Source organism: Pygoscelis adeliae, unplaced genomic scaffold, assembly GCF_000699105.1.
Source record: "Pygoscelis adeliae isolate BGI_AS28 unplaced genomic scaffold, ASM69910v1 Scaffold233, whole genome shotgun sequence".
In the NCBI taxonomy this organism is placed as follows: Eukaryota; Metazoa; Chordata; class Aves; order Sphenisciformes; family Spheniscidae; genus Pygoscelis; species Pygoscelis adeliae.
In genome coordinates, this window is record NW_008824421.1 from 1,728,362 (window position 1) to 1,745,005 (window position 16,644).

Consider the following 16,644-nt stretch of genomic DNA (forward strand, 5'->3'; position numbering starts at 1 on the left):
ACCGCACCACTCAGCTTGGTGTCATCTGCAAACTTGCTGAGGGTGCACTCGATCCCACTGTTTATGTCATTGATGAAGATATTAAACAGTACCGGTCCCAATACGGACCCCTGCGGGACACCGCTCGTCACCAGTTTCCATCTGGACTTTGAGCCGTTGACCACTACTCTCTGGATGTGACCATCTAACCAATTCTTCACCCACCAGACAGTCCACCCATCAAATCCATACCTCTCCAGTTTAGAGAGAAGGATGTTGTGGGGGACCGTGTCAAAGGCCTTACAGAGGTCCAGATAGACGACATCTGTAGCCCTTCCCATGTCCACTGATGTAGTCACTCCATCACAGAAGGCCACCAGGTTAGTCAGGCAGGACTTGCCCTTGGTGAAGCCATGCTGGCTGTCTCAAATCACCTCCCTGTCCTCCATGTGCCTTAGCATAGCTTCCAGGAGGATCTGTTCCATGATCTTCCCAGGCACAGAGGTGAGACTGACTGGCCTGTAGTTCCCCGGGTCTTCCTTTTTTCCCTTTTGAAAAATGGGGATTATGTTTCCCCTTTTCCAGTCAGTGGGAGCTTCACCAGACTGCTGTAAGCAGATAGAGGGAAATGCAAGCTACAGAAAGGGTTATCAGCACTAATAGAAGCAGGTGACTATTCTTTAAATGGTTTTTCAGTAATTGTTGGCTGAAATAGCCTCTTGCATAAAAGCCTTTAAGAAAACAGCTTTCAATTGCTGATTTTTATTGCTCCTTTTGGAGACTGTTTATTTCAAATCACTAGTCTGAGCAATTGCGTTGAAATTTCTGGTATAATAGCAATTATAAGATGTCACCTGGGTAGGAAATAGATTTTATTTGGAGCTTGCCAAAAAGTAGTATAAAACCATAACTTTAGGGCTCCTTCCAGTTCTCATTTCACCTATCTTATCACTTGTTTGTGAACTGCATATTCTTACAGACTTGGAAATGTCCTTTGTAAAGGTAGGCATCATCAAATACTAAGTGCTGCTTAGTATTTCAGTCCTGCTGTAGCCCAAAATTCCAGATCTTGTCTCTCCAGGAGCTGTCTTAGTAAATTCTTATATGTTGGCTAACCTCTTAATTCAAACATTATTTAAAACAGCACTTAATATATTGTATTATTTAAAGGGGTTAAATAATTACTTTAGGCTTTAAAAGGCCTTTGTGCCACTAGTGATTATTTACTATCTTAAATATTGCTAGCTTTGCCTGCAGAATGATCTTAGTTGTAGTTTATTCATACTTAACAAATAAAGAAACCTATAAAACTCCAAGTTTATAAATGGTGCTGCAGTTGTTAGCCTCATTAAAATGAGGGATTTATGTGATGGGTTAATGGGTTAAAGAATACCTGCAAAAAGATAGGTGACATTCCACGAAGAAAAGAGAATAATGAAAGCATTGTTCGTTCGGGATAATGTTGGAGGACAAGTCAGGTTGTATTTGAGTAGCCAGTGTCCATGCTGCAGAGTGGTTGAATTAGCAGCTCAAATGGTTGCCAAACTACCAGTGGTTGTTCTTCACTTGGGCACTGTGCCTTGCTAATTCTGTTGTTTTGCTTTTGGACTCAATCTGATATCTCCATATGGTGCAGCAGTATGTGTGTAGATTTACCAGATAAGATGTCTTGTGGGGTATAAATGTACCTCAGTCAGTCCTTGGTATATTCTGCTGGCTCTTTTCACTGCTTTAAGGCTGTAGTGAATGTTCTCTTCCCTGTGCTGCCTAACAGCTCTCTGCTCAGTTATTCAGCTTCTGAAAATAATTTACAAGAATTGTCTATGTGCAGACTCCTAAACAATTTTATAGTTAAATCAGGACCTTTCCCTTTAAAAAAAAACCTCAAGCTGGTAGGATTGTGAATTGAAATGCAGTGTTGTAAGTTAAAGGGATGGAGTTATTGTAGAAGAAACAGTTCTGCTCAAAATGTCAATGTTGCACCATAAATATTATAATCTGTATGACCTTTATTTTGCAAACAATGAAAAATGTTTGTTTTACACTTGTGAGCCATTTGGTCAATAGCGAACGCAGCAGTGAGTTAGGTGTACTCAGAAGTAAAATCAGAAATTTTAGACTCTTCAAAACAAGGTGTAGGGTTAAAGCTTTCATGTCATGCAACCTAAACAGCACATGTGAAGTTCAGAGTTTACTATCCATCTAGTCTACTAGCCATAAAAATGCACATCTTTTTTCTTCTGTTAGCTAAAGCTACGTTTGTGTTTATAATCTGAGATGTAGCAAACTTAAGATTCAGGCCTCTTACCTTACTGATTTGGAGCAGGGATTTCAACACAGTTCTCCTGTCTCAGAACTGTGCCCTACTGTGTTCTGAACTTCTGCTGTTTTGTTTCTTAATTGGTACCAAGTACTCAAATGTTCATGGCTTGAGAAAAGCAAAGCAACCACTTGGTAGACTGATGATGGACAATAAGTGCTTATCTATTAAACAGAAACCCAACTTTTCCAAAACTTCTGAAGTCAGTAGTGGTAGAAGGCTATAAACTGAGGACTGAAGTCATTAACATCTCTTATGATATGGTATGGTATGTGCCATGATTGGCAATGCAAGAGTTCTTTAGCGTGCAATAAATTTATCCTGTGGCCAGTGTACTTGAACTTGGATGCAATGTTGCTGAAGGGCTGCAATGTGCAGGTTACATTTATTTGCAATGTTTCTTTTTAGTTGATGGAAATTTGCTTGGAATATTCACATAATGACTTCTATTTTAAATTTCAAATTGTCATAGTCCTCAAATAATAACAACATGTCTACACCAAGAGTACTTGTGACTGTGCTTGCACTTTTCTATACAATGCCATGCTACCCTTTCATGTTTGCTTCTCCCTGCAATGCACACAGTATCATTGTGATATTTTCATTTGCTCAGTCAAGCAGTGTTTCAAGCTCAAAAGGAGTATTTCCAGGTAAAATAAATTAGCTTTTGCAGTAAACATCTCAAGGGGAAAAAAATCTCCTGGATGTGTGGTATAGAAAGATTGTAATTATAGCTAAAATATGCAACTTACATTTTACATATAATTTGTATCTTTTAGGAGAAACCTGCATGCTATTTATCAAATATATGGATTTTTATATCTGTTTGTAGTCTCAAAAATCTTGGGAGCAATTCTGACATGGTAACTTCTGCTGCTGTTGAAGTCTTGTAACATGCTCTTTTTACAGAGCTATGTCCATCTGGGAAAGCAGTCTACAGATTACTACCATGTGCAGTATACTTGGAGCTTGGTTTGGAGCATTTCCTATTCCTCTTGATTGGGATCGGCCTTGGCAGGTTAGTATGTACACCTTTATCATAAGTATAGAAATACTCATTTTCTGGATATGCACACTACACAAAATTGCTCTGAAACTGTACAGGTATATTGGACTTACTCATAAGCTGTTCCTACAGGGTTATGCCGAACATTTAAAAAGTCATCGGAAGCATCTGTGCTTACAGTGTAAGGAAGTAAAATACAAAATTTTTACCTCCATTTTTAATAGGTTCTTTGTTATAGATTTACGAGTGTCTGTCACATGCAAATTTTATCATGAAATAGAGCTGTAAGTATGTTGATAAGAAGCAGCTAGACAAGCAGGAGGAGAAATGTGAAATGATGGAGATGGCTCCAAGTTTGTCTGCCTTCAGTCTGGTAGCTTTTATTGTTTATAGGTCGGGAAGGAAAGATGCTTTCGTAGTGTTTTAGTTCCCCTCTATCTTCCATAAAAGCACTTAACAGAATGCATTTTAAATGGATTTAGATTGATTTGTGGAAATGGTGTGGCCAAAGCACTGTACTAAAAACTTACCTTCTGATTTCAAAGGCAGGCAAGCATTAGCTTTGTAGTTGCACAATAAAAAACGTGAAGCTGGCATTGCAGATTCTGTCTTTATAAATTCACATGTCTGCTATTTTCTTAATATTTTTGTTGGCATGGAGAAATGATTCCATTAAACATAACTGAAGTCTGCAATTGTCATAAAATGATGACACTAGTAACACTTTTTCCTAAATGTCCTCAGTGGATGTTTTCTTTCCTCAGGTTACCAAGCTCATATACTCACAGCTGAGTAGTATCTACGCAGATGGTTTCAAAGGTTTCGTTCAGAACTCAGTATAACAGGCAACACACTTTTCTCTCTGATATTGTAGAGACTTCATGGCTTACAGCTGCAATGGAAATTTGTCTTCCATAAGTTGCTAACAGCCTGCTTTTATGCCACCAGCCTTCCTTTACAACAGTGTAATGAGATATTAAAATTTCTACTTAAAAATAATAGAAGAGTAGGTTAATAATTTAAGTAAAAAAAAAAAAAAAGGTTTTCTTCCCTAAAAACACTTGGTTTTACTCTTGTAAGACGTTTCACCATCAATCTGACATAGGTATGTGTTGGCACTAGTTTAATTGTTGATGGACATGAATGTAACCCAAAAATCAAGGGATTCATTGAAATGCAGTCTCATATCTTCCTGTGAAGTCTTATTCATTTTCCTGTTCCAATGAGAGGCAAGCACTTTTTTCTTGCTCAGCTAGGATTTTAAAATGGCATGTCATATCTGGCAGGTTTTATTTTATTCCCAAAATCTCAGACTTTGCTAATATGCTGTGTATAAAAATTTCACCTTTTATGCACCAATGATATAAGGAAAACTTAAATTATAAAGTCAGTAGGCTCCAATTAACAAAACAAGGACACTAATAAATTAAGACAGATACTTTAAGCACAGTTAATTTTTCACTTTATTTGTCTATTCCCCCATCTTCCCATAGTAGGAGACAAAGTTTTGTAATGGTCTGGCAGCTTTTTCTGTTTGAAAACTCTTCCAAGTCAATAAAAGCCAAACATGACTGACGGAAGTTAAGCTCTATAATCTATACTTAGACATCTAAAAAGATATTGTCTGACTCTTCAGAACAGCAAAACCATCTGCAGAAACCTCAGATACCATAACTTGTCACTAGCTGTTTCTGGGCATGAATGCTCCCCAGAGAATTCAGGCAGCAGCAGAAACTGTATGTCTGCATTTCCCTTTTCCTTCACCATCTCCACCCTCATTTCTGACATACTCCTGATACCAAAGCTGGCAGCGGAGATTTTTCTGACTATCAGTTCCTGCATCAAAGCAATTTTCCTGTGCCTAGATCCAGAGCATTTGCTGCTGGGTTCTTTCCCTTAAATTCCCCTCATTTTTCCCCATCCCCACGTCTCCGCCTTTTACCTTGCAGGGTTTAAAATGGTGGGGTGGGGGAAGAAATCGTGCTTTCCATTTTGGGTCTGAACTGCTTGATCATTACTTTAATCATCATGTGAGCAATTCAAGAGCAGCCACAGAGAAATTTGCTTATCAGTCCTGCAGGCTGCCACTTCAACGGTCTTAGAAAACGGCAGTTTTAAGTGCTAATTTTTTAAGATCTGCTGTATAAGGGGAAATGAAAGAAGTTCTTGTTAAAATGCAATGTAGTTTTTTTAAAGTCAAATTATCTCAGCAAAGCAACACAGTGAAGCACCAAAATGGTAACAAATCTTCAAGGCAGAAATGAACCCCTTCAAAGTAGCTTGTTAGAGATCCTGTTCACAACTCAGAAGTTTTCAATCACCTATTGATAATGTAGTATTTTTGTGAAGGTGATCTCTTACATATTGGTCACCAAGGCACATGGGGGGGCGGAACCCAAAGTGTCCTGGCCAGGCATTTTCAATAGTTGCCCAGGAAACGCTGCTTCCCGGTTCAGCCAAGCTGAGATATATATGAACCAGGTTCTCTGGAAACACTGAACTTAATGCAACAGTTGACCTGAGTCTTTTCTATCCCCAGTGAGTAATATGGATTCAACAACACAGGTATTGAGTTGCACGTAGTAGCTCTGCGTTGCTGTCTCAGAAATCTTCAGAGCCAAGAGACATTTCCGTTGTTGTTCAGAAGTTCACTGGGCACTAGCAACCCCTTTTTGCAAGAGTATTCCTTTTGCTACCTGATGTCAGGTGATTACAGAAACTCATAGTAGATTCTTTCACTGTAGCAATGGAAGAGGAGAGGTCCTTTCTGTGTTGTCTTCAGCCTAATGCAAGGGAAAGAAGAATGGCCCTCATAAAGGATTCTGCTGTTGCAGATCTGCTTTGTTTGGGAAGAAAATCTTTAGTGCAGACTGCCTATCTCCTGAGTGACTGATATAACCACTGACTCATTGAACATAAAAATACCTGTACATAATGCAGTTGCAGGAAGAGGTTCTTTATTAAAAAAAAAAAAAAATTAAAAAATCCCCCCAAAAGACATGGACTGTCAGTGTTTTGTATAGAACCTAATCCAGCTGGTATGCTTATGGGAACACCTACAAATTAAGTCCCAAGCGAGGTCTGAAAAAAATCATGTAGATCTTAATGTAGGCTTAAAACTAATCAGAGCCCAGTTGAAACCAAATTACTTCTAGGCATCTGCATGAATGAAGTATTAAGCTGTCATGCTTTTGACATCAGCTGTTTCTCGTATTAGCCTAAAAGCAGAGAGCTTGAGGATTACAATTTTGGATTTACCCTTCTCAGATCCAAAAAGGGACTCAAACGGAATAGCTTAGTCTTTGGACTCAAGACCAGCCTTTGAGATAAGAACAGGTTTCATTAGTGATTGTTTTCCTTTTTGTATTTTAGACTTCCTGTTGTAAACAAATTTATTGTTTTTTAAATCTGTAGTGGAAATGGTTCTGCTCTAGAACAGAAAACGTGGTTTAAATCTTATTATATGGGCAAGACTGAAGTGGTATAATCATTTTAGAGAGCAGTGTTAAGGCCTTTAAGCCTGCTTGTTGCAAAATCTGGTTCTGATGTTTCTATTGGTTATGGTTAGTGTTTATGGTGTAACAACGTGTTATGGAAACACAGCTGCATTTGTACCTTTAGCTTCAGAAAATTCATTATTTAAGGAGTGTTGTAGACAAGGCGAAATTGGTACTACAAGAATTGGATGGGTCAACAAGAGTTGAGAAATATCACATGATAAAGCAAACCAAAGGGTTGCTGCTGCTGCTGCCCTTGTGCTCTGTTTATAGCCCTGAAATGTCAAAAGTTGGCAAAAACATCTGACATCCAGCAGGTGCAGAAATGCACTATGAGTTTGGAATGAAAAATGCTATTGCTATTGATTTAGCTCTGTTAGAACAATCTAATATAACTTGAGGTTCACACAAAAAGTTAAGCACTGTGTCTTGAATTGGTGTATTTTTCCACTTGACCAGGATTTAGCACTTTATCAAGTCTTGTGTCTACACTCTAAACTGTAGACAATTTCAGAGTGTCTACAGTGTACTTTTAAATTGACTGTAATCCAGTTCAGAGAGTGGAGTATGTAAAGCCACTCCTGTGAAGTCAGTTTTGTTCATAGAAATGGCTTCAAATGAAAATGGCCTGTAGTCACTCACCTGAAGCAAACAAGAGGTTGAAGGAAAGAGAGTACAGAGGATGCAGGAATTCCAGTAGAGTATTGAATAAAGCTGCCTGTGCTTTTCTGTAAGGCACCTGTTGTCTGAATTGCCATACTGATACATATGGCAGTTCTTCTGGTGTCATTTTGTTGCTGCTTTGTGGCCTTAAAAGAAAAAGCAACTGAGGGCAACATTAGGTTCACTTTTTGCTAATCTATTTCCCAGTCCTTAGCTGTCTGTATTGGGACTAGCATCTTTTCCTGCAATCTTAATAGAAGAACTGAAAAATTACATGGTACTCATCCCTTTACATCATGGTTGAGATACATTAGTAGAAGCTGAGAAGTTTGTAGTACCATTACCTATATCTTACCTGATCAGAAAATCAGATGTCAATACGTCTTGTGTATCTTTCACTAGAATTTGTTTTTACTTCAAAGTACTTCAGACTTCTGTGGAGTAAACTTGGTATGAAATTCATCATCAAAATTATGATTTGGCTAAAACCAAAATGCTACTTCATCCTAAGTTATTAAAAAACCAAGGAAAACATACTGGTTCTTTACACATACCTCTTGTGACACGCAACAAAACTGAGATAAATACAGATGTCTCAGAAAATCTTCACTTTATTTTCCATGTTCATGTTTGAAAAATATTGCATACAGGGGATATTCAGATTAGTGGGCCTGTCTACATTTAAAAATAATAATGTAAAATGCATTTTTTTAGCATACAACAACTTTTACGCTAAGTAAATACTACTTAATAGGAACAGAATATTGTTTTAGAAATAAAATGACATTAATTATCTGAATAATGTTTCAGAATGGAAATGAAAAATGTATAAAGCATTTCTGTTAGAAGTAGAAAATATATTGCTGAAAGTCAGATGGTATCCTGATGATTCATTGTTTTTCATTATTCTGTTGTTTCTTAAAGTAACTTTTTAACATAATTTGGCCATGACTATTGCCCCTCTGCTAGTTTTCAGAAAAATTTATTTTGTAATTATGCATAACAGTTGGTCAGGGAGGCCTACTTGCTCTGTGGTTGTTCCTGGTTATAGGTCTGCAGAATTAAGCCTATCTCAGACAAAGGTAAAGATAGTTTCCTTACAGGAATGCAGGTAGTCCCTACAGTAGTTACATTTCTGTATTTTAAAAAACAAACAAACAAACAAAACCCCAAAAACAAAACAAAAAACAACCACCAAAAAAACCCCAGACTTTTCAAGACTTACTGTGCAAGGCATGTTTCAATTTATTGTAAGTGTCAGACTGGTAGAATAATTTTGCCAATGTTTGGCGATTACTATCTAATTCTTAAACAATTTCAAAAATAGTTTGCAACACTTAATTATGATCATTTAAATAAGGCTATTCTAGACAATGTTCAAAAGGTTTAAAGAGTTGTACCTCCATCTCTAGTTGCCTCTAGCCCTCTGATGCACAGTGGGTATGTAAGGGTTACAGTTAGTTAGGACAGTTCTAGCAAAGAAACAGAAAATAACTTCCTTTGTTACAGTTGCTCAGTTTTTTCAGATTGCCTATTTTAAGTTGATGGTGTACTTTTAATAACCACATGTGATTCGGATCCTGGCTTCATGTGTCATCTGAGAAGTGGCACCTTAAAGCACACCACCACTGAAACAGAACGGGATCATTTAGGTGTTACTAGACACATTGTGACACATCCTTTCTCTGCTCAGCCTGAGGTAATTTAATTGCAGAACAAGATGGTATAATTAAAACCTTATCAGCACACTTTATATGCGGTGGAACTAGTATTCCAGACACCCCATTCATCATTGACAACAACTGAATTTTGGAAATTGTGAAGTTCCTGGGTTTATTGCATGTTTTGGTAACAGACTTTTAAAACACGTTCCTGGGTTTACTGTGTGCATGCCCACTCATCCACCTGCTTTTTTGTAGCATAATTTTGATCTGTAGTACCTGTTACTAATGATAAAAAGTGACTCTGAAACAATATTCTGCCTACAGTGTTTTCATATCATTAGGTAAAAGTGAAATTGATGTATTCCCACTTTATACTGGATACCACAAACATAATAGATAGGGCTGATAGAACTCAAATGACTGCCATGTAATTTAGCCAATATGACTGTAAATATTAGCCTAGATACCTCTCAGACATTTGTAACCTGAAAAATAATCTGGAGAATCTCAGGTACAGTTCTTGGTGGTTACTCGAGTAAGCTGAAATAGGACTATAAACTTTCACACTGCTTTGTTATTCTTAACACAGCTCAGAGAGTTTCCTTCTCGTATTTGCTTTTGGATCTACTACCTGCTGTGTAACTTCTGTTGTAAAAGAAGTTGCTTTATGTGAGTAGAAGGGATAATATCCAGTGTTTGAGGTTTTTTAAACAGAGGTAGAAGCTTGTTCCACTTTAGTGTGGTTATCACTGTTTATTTAATGATATGTTTTCTTAATGTAAACCTTAATGGTGAGATCCAAGGCAGTTACGCTTGCTATAACTTTAGAACACAAATCCACAAGAACAACTTCTAGTTACAAATGCCAGCCTGAAAAAATCTTCACACTTTCTTCTCCTCAGCATGTGCTTGTCAACACACACATTCTGTACAATGTGATAAGACACTTCTAGTTAACACGTGCATGCAACCAAAATAGATTAAAGGCGTACTGAAATTTTTAAGACAGTACAGCCTAAACAATCAAGAATTTAAGGCATGTTAGACACAGGGAGGGAAAGTAATTGTGCTCACTTACTCAGTTTTAAAATGAAACAAAAATTGTTACATAGCTTTCTAATTGACAGTCAGAAATGGTTCTTTTGAAATAGTAAGCATACAAAAAAATTGAGTTTAGGAATATAAGAAAAGCACTCATCTAAAGAATGGGACCAGTTTACTAAAAAAAAAAAGTAAGTACAGTAGGTTGCCCCACTGTATTTGCATTTGTATAATTAAAGTTCCAGCAGTCAGCTGCTTACTTTATAGTATCTTTAAAAACTTTATTAGGGTGTTGCTGCTCTGGCCTGTAAGAATCTGGCCTTTATGTCCTTATCAATGTCTATGTAATTCCCGTTGTATGGGATGCAAGTTACAGACTTATAATAGATGACAAAACTGTCATGCAGTTGGAATTCTGGTTTAACTAGCTACATGCATAGTACAGCAGAGCTAGATACCTTGCTGGGGTCTTGCAACATGCTCTGCTTTCCCTGCAATATGCTAAGCATTCTAACGTAAGTTCATAGGTGTTCTAAAGAGCACTGAGGAAACTAGCTCATTTGTGTCCTGAAAGGTTGGCAATTCCTATTTTGAGTCCTTATTCTTAAAATGAGTTCTAATATATACTACAAACCTTGCAGTTCTGCAGTGTCTGTTTAGCTAGCCTAAAGAAATCTCTGTTAGGTCCTATCACTGCTGCCAGATGAAAAGAAGAGGCAAAATGAAAATTTGAACAAATGGCAGAAGTCAGGATCGTTTTGCATTAACCACTGGCTCATCCTCTGTCCCTTAAAATGCAATTTTTGTGCTTGTTAAGCCTGTAGGTGGAGATTTGTTTTTGCCAAGCTGCTGTTTGGATTCCTAGTAATCATATACAGGTTGTTAAAAGTGCCCTTTTCTGCACGTATTTGATATGTAAACTGACTTTTCTATTAGTCTGTGAGGATGGTAGCTGATGCTTACCAGCTGCTGGGACAGACAAGGCATTTCATGACAGTCTCCTAAAGAATGTTCTGTCCTGTCTCCTGCGCTCCCCACACTTTTCTCTCCAGATCAACCTTCTTTCCCCTCAAAAAAAGTGCAGTTAGGCAATGCTGCCTAACACCTTATTCCCCTGCTGCTGACCCAGCCTAGACATGACATCAGTACTGGGGTAGGATATGTCAGCTTCCTCATGGCAGAAGGGAGCATAAAGTAGCAGAAACTGAGCTGAATAGTTCTCAGGGGATGAGAGGGGCGTATTCAAGTTGCATACTTTAAACAAGAGGAATGGAATCTCTTAAAACAGGCAGACGGACATTAGCTGCTTAGATTTTTATGACTTAGAGGCAGTTCATACCAAGTCAGGGAAGCTAAACCAAGTTTAAGAGATAATATGAAAGACAGGGCAAAAGCAGACCGATCAAGCAAGTCAAATTCATTTAAAAAGGTCCAGCGGAAAGTGATTGGGTCTCAGAAAAATGAGACCAGCAGCTAATGCAAAATAAAGCAACCCACTTTCATAGACGGAGAAGCAGCATATGCAAGGGCTGTTATTTTAATGCAGCTGATGTGCTTAAGAGCTACATCTTAATGTCTCTCTGATAACTTGCTGTTTTAGATATACCCATGGGTGCATCTGGCTATATGTAGCCTAAAGGCCAGCAGTCATGAATAAAAGGTGCAGAACTAGTATCATTGCCCGTTTGTTAGGGGTTTTTTGCCCCGCCTTGAGGGTTAGAGAAAATAGCGTAAGGACAGCAACGCTCTTAAGTCCAGGCTTTTAACTCCTATGCTTAGGGAGTTTTCAAAAGGCCAGTCAAACTGCCTTCAGAACTACTTTGGGCCATCTGACCAGCATAATAAGAATGAGTACCTGGCCTAGTACCCTTCTGTTCTATGCCACTAGAAGGGATGAGGTGGTGTTTCTTTTCTGTCTCATTCATAGATAGTGAGATGGAGTGTTTTATGGTTTCTTCCCTTTGCCCCCCATCTTTGCCAGCTGCCATTGGTGAGAGTTGGATTTCAGAGGTCAGAGACTCATGTTAAGTGAGACAGCCTGAAACTTCTGTAAGGTAACACTGATTTTTTAAAAAGCAAAATTGAATGTTTTGGAAGACACACAGGGGCATAATTAATATTAAATGTCACATGACTATTGAAAAACCATGTTCCAAGTTGCAGTTCAGTCAGGTAAAAGAAGCTACAACAATAATCAGAGAGCCTTTTAATCGTACCAACAATCGCCCACTATACACAAAATACCAAAAGATACAGCGTCAATGGGTCACCAGGGACACTGACTCTCTAGTTAAGGGACCGTGAAAAATTCAGAGTCCAACATCTAGCTATACTTCTGAAAAGCAAATAGGCAACTACAGATTCACCTAATGTAGGTAAAATTTAATGAAGGATCATTGATCACTCAGAGAACTTGATGTAGAAAGACCACTGAATTATGAAGCCTCTGTCCGTAGTTTTGTGGATATTAGAGTGGTATTTGACTTCATCAGTGGATAAGAAAGTATGACTCCTGTTCCAACTGAACATTACTGAGTGAGCAGCTGGGGTTTCAGGGACTTTTTTATTGTTTTGTCCTTTAGACATGTGTAATATGCAAAATGCTAGAAATAACTTAATTACATTTTACTTAGAAGTTGAAAAGATCCACCTGAAGCCTAAGTTTAGCCAAGGCCACAAACTCATGTGAGTTTTAAATATACATAATATCTTACCATGCCAAAGCATCTCAAGGTTTTTTATAGAACATCTACAATACCACTGTTAAATCAATGAAAACAAGCAAGTCTTTGGTTTGAGAGGCAAGAGCCAAAATGTTCAGCAACAAAAACAAGTAGCAGAGACAGAATGTCCAGAAATGGAAGAATGAAACAAGGTCAATAAAGAGTACCTAAGGCACCTTGTTTATAGTCATCTTTGCTACACTCCTTAAGACCTCCAAATAATATATGAAACTGCAAATGCTAAGGAATGTGAAGATGAAACAGCAGAGGACAAAATACATTACTCTTACTCATAGTTAAAATTCCCATGATCAAAGGATGTGAATTAATATATTTCTCCAAGTGATAATGAAGTAAAGAGAAGAATCAGAGCTAGGAAAATGAATGAAAGGAGGAACAAGTACCATTAAGAGTAAGTTCATTTGATATTCATGAATTGCAAGTCAAAATGAAGTAGAAAAGCAGGCTGGATACTGAGATGTGGATATTTTCTTTAATGTCTAGTGCATTTCTCAGTCTCAAGTACTATAGAAGGTGGAAATATCCCTCTTTAAAAATTGAAAAAATAGGAGAGTGCAGTCTGTACTTGCCTTCAGGAACATGCACTGTACAGCAGGAAGTGCAAAATTGTCCTTGCAAAAAAAAATATGCAAAGGAGAATTTTGAAGAGGGATGGGAATTCAGTTTATTCTACAATAAATATTTTTAGTCACCAACTTAGTTGAGACTTTCATCAAATGCAGTGTGTAGCTGACTGGTAATATAAGCTACATCTGAGGACAGATTGGTTAAGTTTTGTTTTGGCCACTCCTCCCTGCAAATCAATACCAATTTAAAAAAAAAAAGGGCTGGGGGGAGAATCCATTACTTCTTTGCCTCAGTACTAGATGGTTTGTGAAAGTGAGTCAGCTGTATTGAGTCAGTTCCTTGTTCTTATACTAGGAAATAGAGCTTATAATTAAAGCTCTCTTTAACATAACTGGCTTACTACACGTTTGCTGAACTGGGTGCAAGATGTTCTGTCAGTTTCCAAATTTACGTTCCCTCCCTACTGCTAGCCAGAGGGAAATTCATCTCTCTGCCTCATTTTCAAGACAAAAAAAAAGAAAGCAAGCCCCTCTGTCCATCTCAGTCTCTGGCCTTATTTGAGTATTAGTTCCTTTATACACACTTCTAGAAGTTTCAGAATGCCATGAGAGATTGGAAGGAGAAATTGCCAAGAAATCTGTAGGTTTCCAAACGTGTGCAGCAGAACAGGAAGTTAGGTTAGCTGAACACTTCAGGGGATATAAATACTTGTAAGTTTTTTTCACATAGTTTTGGGAATATCGAACTAAAGTCTGCAATAGCCAGAAGCCTGGTTACATTTTAATGCATATTAATTAAAAACTGTACAACAGCATTTAGTGTTCATGAAGATGATTGTTACACTTTTGGCATTTTTAGGAAAGCACATCAAGCTTTAAAGTAGAATAAGACTGTACTTTCTTTCAGTACCTAGATTACACTGAGAATTTGTGCTCACGAAGTACAAAAAACCACAAACATTTTCCTCATTGTCTGCTTTTACCTTGTGTTCTCCCCTTAGGTATGGCCCATTTCCTGTTCCCTCGGAGCTACCTTTGGCTATGTGGCTGGTCTGATTATTGCACCTCTGTGGATACACTGGAACCGGAAGCAGCTTACATACAAAAGCAGATAACTGGAGCAGAGAGAGACAAGGTATTTCTTTGTGCAGATTCCATACAGACTGTGCAAAAGTTGTTTTTTTTTAAAAGAGAGAGAGAGAGAGAGAGAGATGTATAGTCAAAGCAGAAGACTACCCAAATTCATTTAGAGTATTTCAGGCCAAGCATCTCCACTCAATAAAATCACATAGATGCCGTTTCAGCATGGTGCGGTTTTTGCTTCCTCTAGACTATGTAACCCTGAGAGATTGTACCTTCCAGTCTGAATAAAATATTTGTAACAGATGTGGTGGCTTCTTATTACAAGTTCATTGAATTTGACTTTATTCCTCTGGATTTCACTGGTTGTAGAAGGCAGAATCGTAGTTTTAGCTTTCAAACCTGTAACAAGTTCGCTGTGTACTTAATGCATTGTATTTAAATTCAGTAGAATTTCACAGTAAGCCTGGCCATTGTCAAATGTATCTCACGTGATCAAACAGCAGTTTATGCATCTTGAGCCTATTCTCTTCTTCACTGTGTGTTTCTTTGGAGTTAGAATAGCTATAATAGCTTCATCAAAAACGGTCTTCAGTCCTTTCTGTGTTAAAGCTGAACACTCCACATAGCAGTAGGCTCCTATCTGTCAAGAAAATAAGTTAATTCAATAGCAATATATTTCAGCTGTTCAGTTCTATCTGTGCACTTCTGCATTTTTTTTTCTATAGTGACATCACAAGGTTTGGCTGTGATCTAGAATAGTTACCTGCACGTGTATGCCCCTGTAGGAGAAAAGATTTGTCTTTTGGCCAAAGATCTGGAATGTATTTAAGTTGGTTTGGTTTATAAAGGAAGCATATTAAATAAGCTCTTTGGATTGGCAGTGGGGTCCTAAGGTATTTTTTATAATTAAACAGCAAAAAAGAATTACAGAATTACATGACCAATTTACGTTTCAAAAATAAGACTCTATAAATAAGTGTCCTGATAAGCATTATCCACGCAGTGTGTTAAAATGGTAGTATAGCATTCTCAAATAATTCCTTAAAGATGCTTCCAACATTTTGCTTGAGCAGGGGAGGTCCCTTCCAACCTCACACCCTGTGATTTTAATTCTCTCTGACTAACGCTTATGTAGTTTTTATGAGTGTCTACACAGAAAGAACTATTACTAACAGGGAAGTGCTATTACACAGGTCTGCTTGTTAGCTGTATTCAATAATGTAAATAAATATTGTTAACTGGTAACCAGTCATAAGGTTTCATATGTTGACTGGTAAAGGAAGAAAATGTCAATTGGAAATAGGGTTTTCTGCTTCTTTGCTACTTGGTTTCATTTAGGAGTATCCAGTTTACCTCTTTCGCTAACTTCTGTCCTTGCTCCACAGATACAGGCTTCTCTTTCATATCATTCAGTCTTGCCAGAGTTTTTGGGTCATCACGAAGATCAATCTAGCAAGAAAGATTGCAGTCATGTTGGAGTACTTTTTCTAAACAAAAGTAAGCAGGCTATATGATACCCTCTTTTTAAAGCAGAATTATTTATTTAATGGAGTGTTATATGTATAAAAATGGAGTCATGTCATGATTCAGATCGTGGACCCTTCCTGATCCAAAAGCCCTGGAAATTTAAGCTGTTAACTACTACCTTTAACCCAGAAGGAACAAAACGTTTATTCTGTAATTCAGCTCTTCAATAAGATGTGATCATCTTGGAATACCAGAATGTATATCCAGCAGTGGCAAAAAGATTAACCCAAACATAATACCAACATGTGGGTCACTTCGTAATTGAAGCCCAGTCCACTGCCCACAAGAAGCAAGAGGAAATTCATAGAATCATAGAATGGTTTGGGTTGGAAGGGACCTTAAAGATCATCTAGTTCCAACCTCCCTGCCATGGCCATGGACTCCTTCCACTAGACCACATTGCTCAAAGCCCTGTCCAACCTGGCCTTGAACACTTCCAGGGATGGGGCATCCACAGCTTCTCTAGGCAACCTGTTCCAGTGCCTCACCACCCTCATAGTGAAGAATTTCTTCCTTATATCTAATCTAAATCTACCCTCTTTCAGTTTAAAGCT

General features: G+C 37.9%; 2 protein-coding genes across 3 annotated transcripts in view; one reads left to right on the plus strand and one right to left on the minus strand.

Moving 5' to 3' along the window:
• PIGF (phosphatidylinositol glycan anchor biosynthesis, class F) overlaps positions 1-14,865 on the plus strand; it is a 21,478-nt gene extending 6,613 nt beyond the window's left edge. Inside the window, exons 4-5 of one of the 2 annotated variants that reach the window (XM_009320919.1) lie at positions 3,209-3,317; positions 4,070-6,258. In XM_009320919.1, the coding sequence (XP_009319194.1) occupies positions 3,209-3,317; positions 4,070-4,147 (187 nt within the window). In that variant the 3' untranslated portion in view covers positions 4,148-6,258. Of the gene's footprint in view, positions 1-3,208; positions 3,318-4,069; positions 6,259-14,481 lie in introns of those variants that run through there. The other variant, XM_009320918.1, reaches the window with a different exon arrangement.
• The window catches only part of RHOQ (ras homolog family member Q), a gene marked incomplete at its 5' end in the record, with an annotated part of 4,196 nt that continues 2,231 nt past the window's right edge, over positions 14,680-16,644 (minus strand). Inside the window, 2 exons of the mRNA XM_009320916.1 lie at positions 14,680-15,203; positions 15,917-16,012. Coding sequence (XP_009319191.1) covers positions 15,048-15,203; positions 15,917-16,012 — 252 coding nt within the window. The remainder of the gene's footprint in view (positions 15,204-15,916; positions 16,013-16,644) is intronic.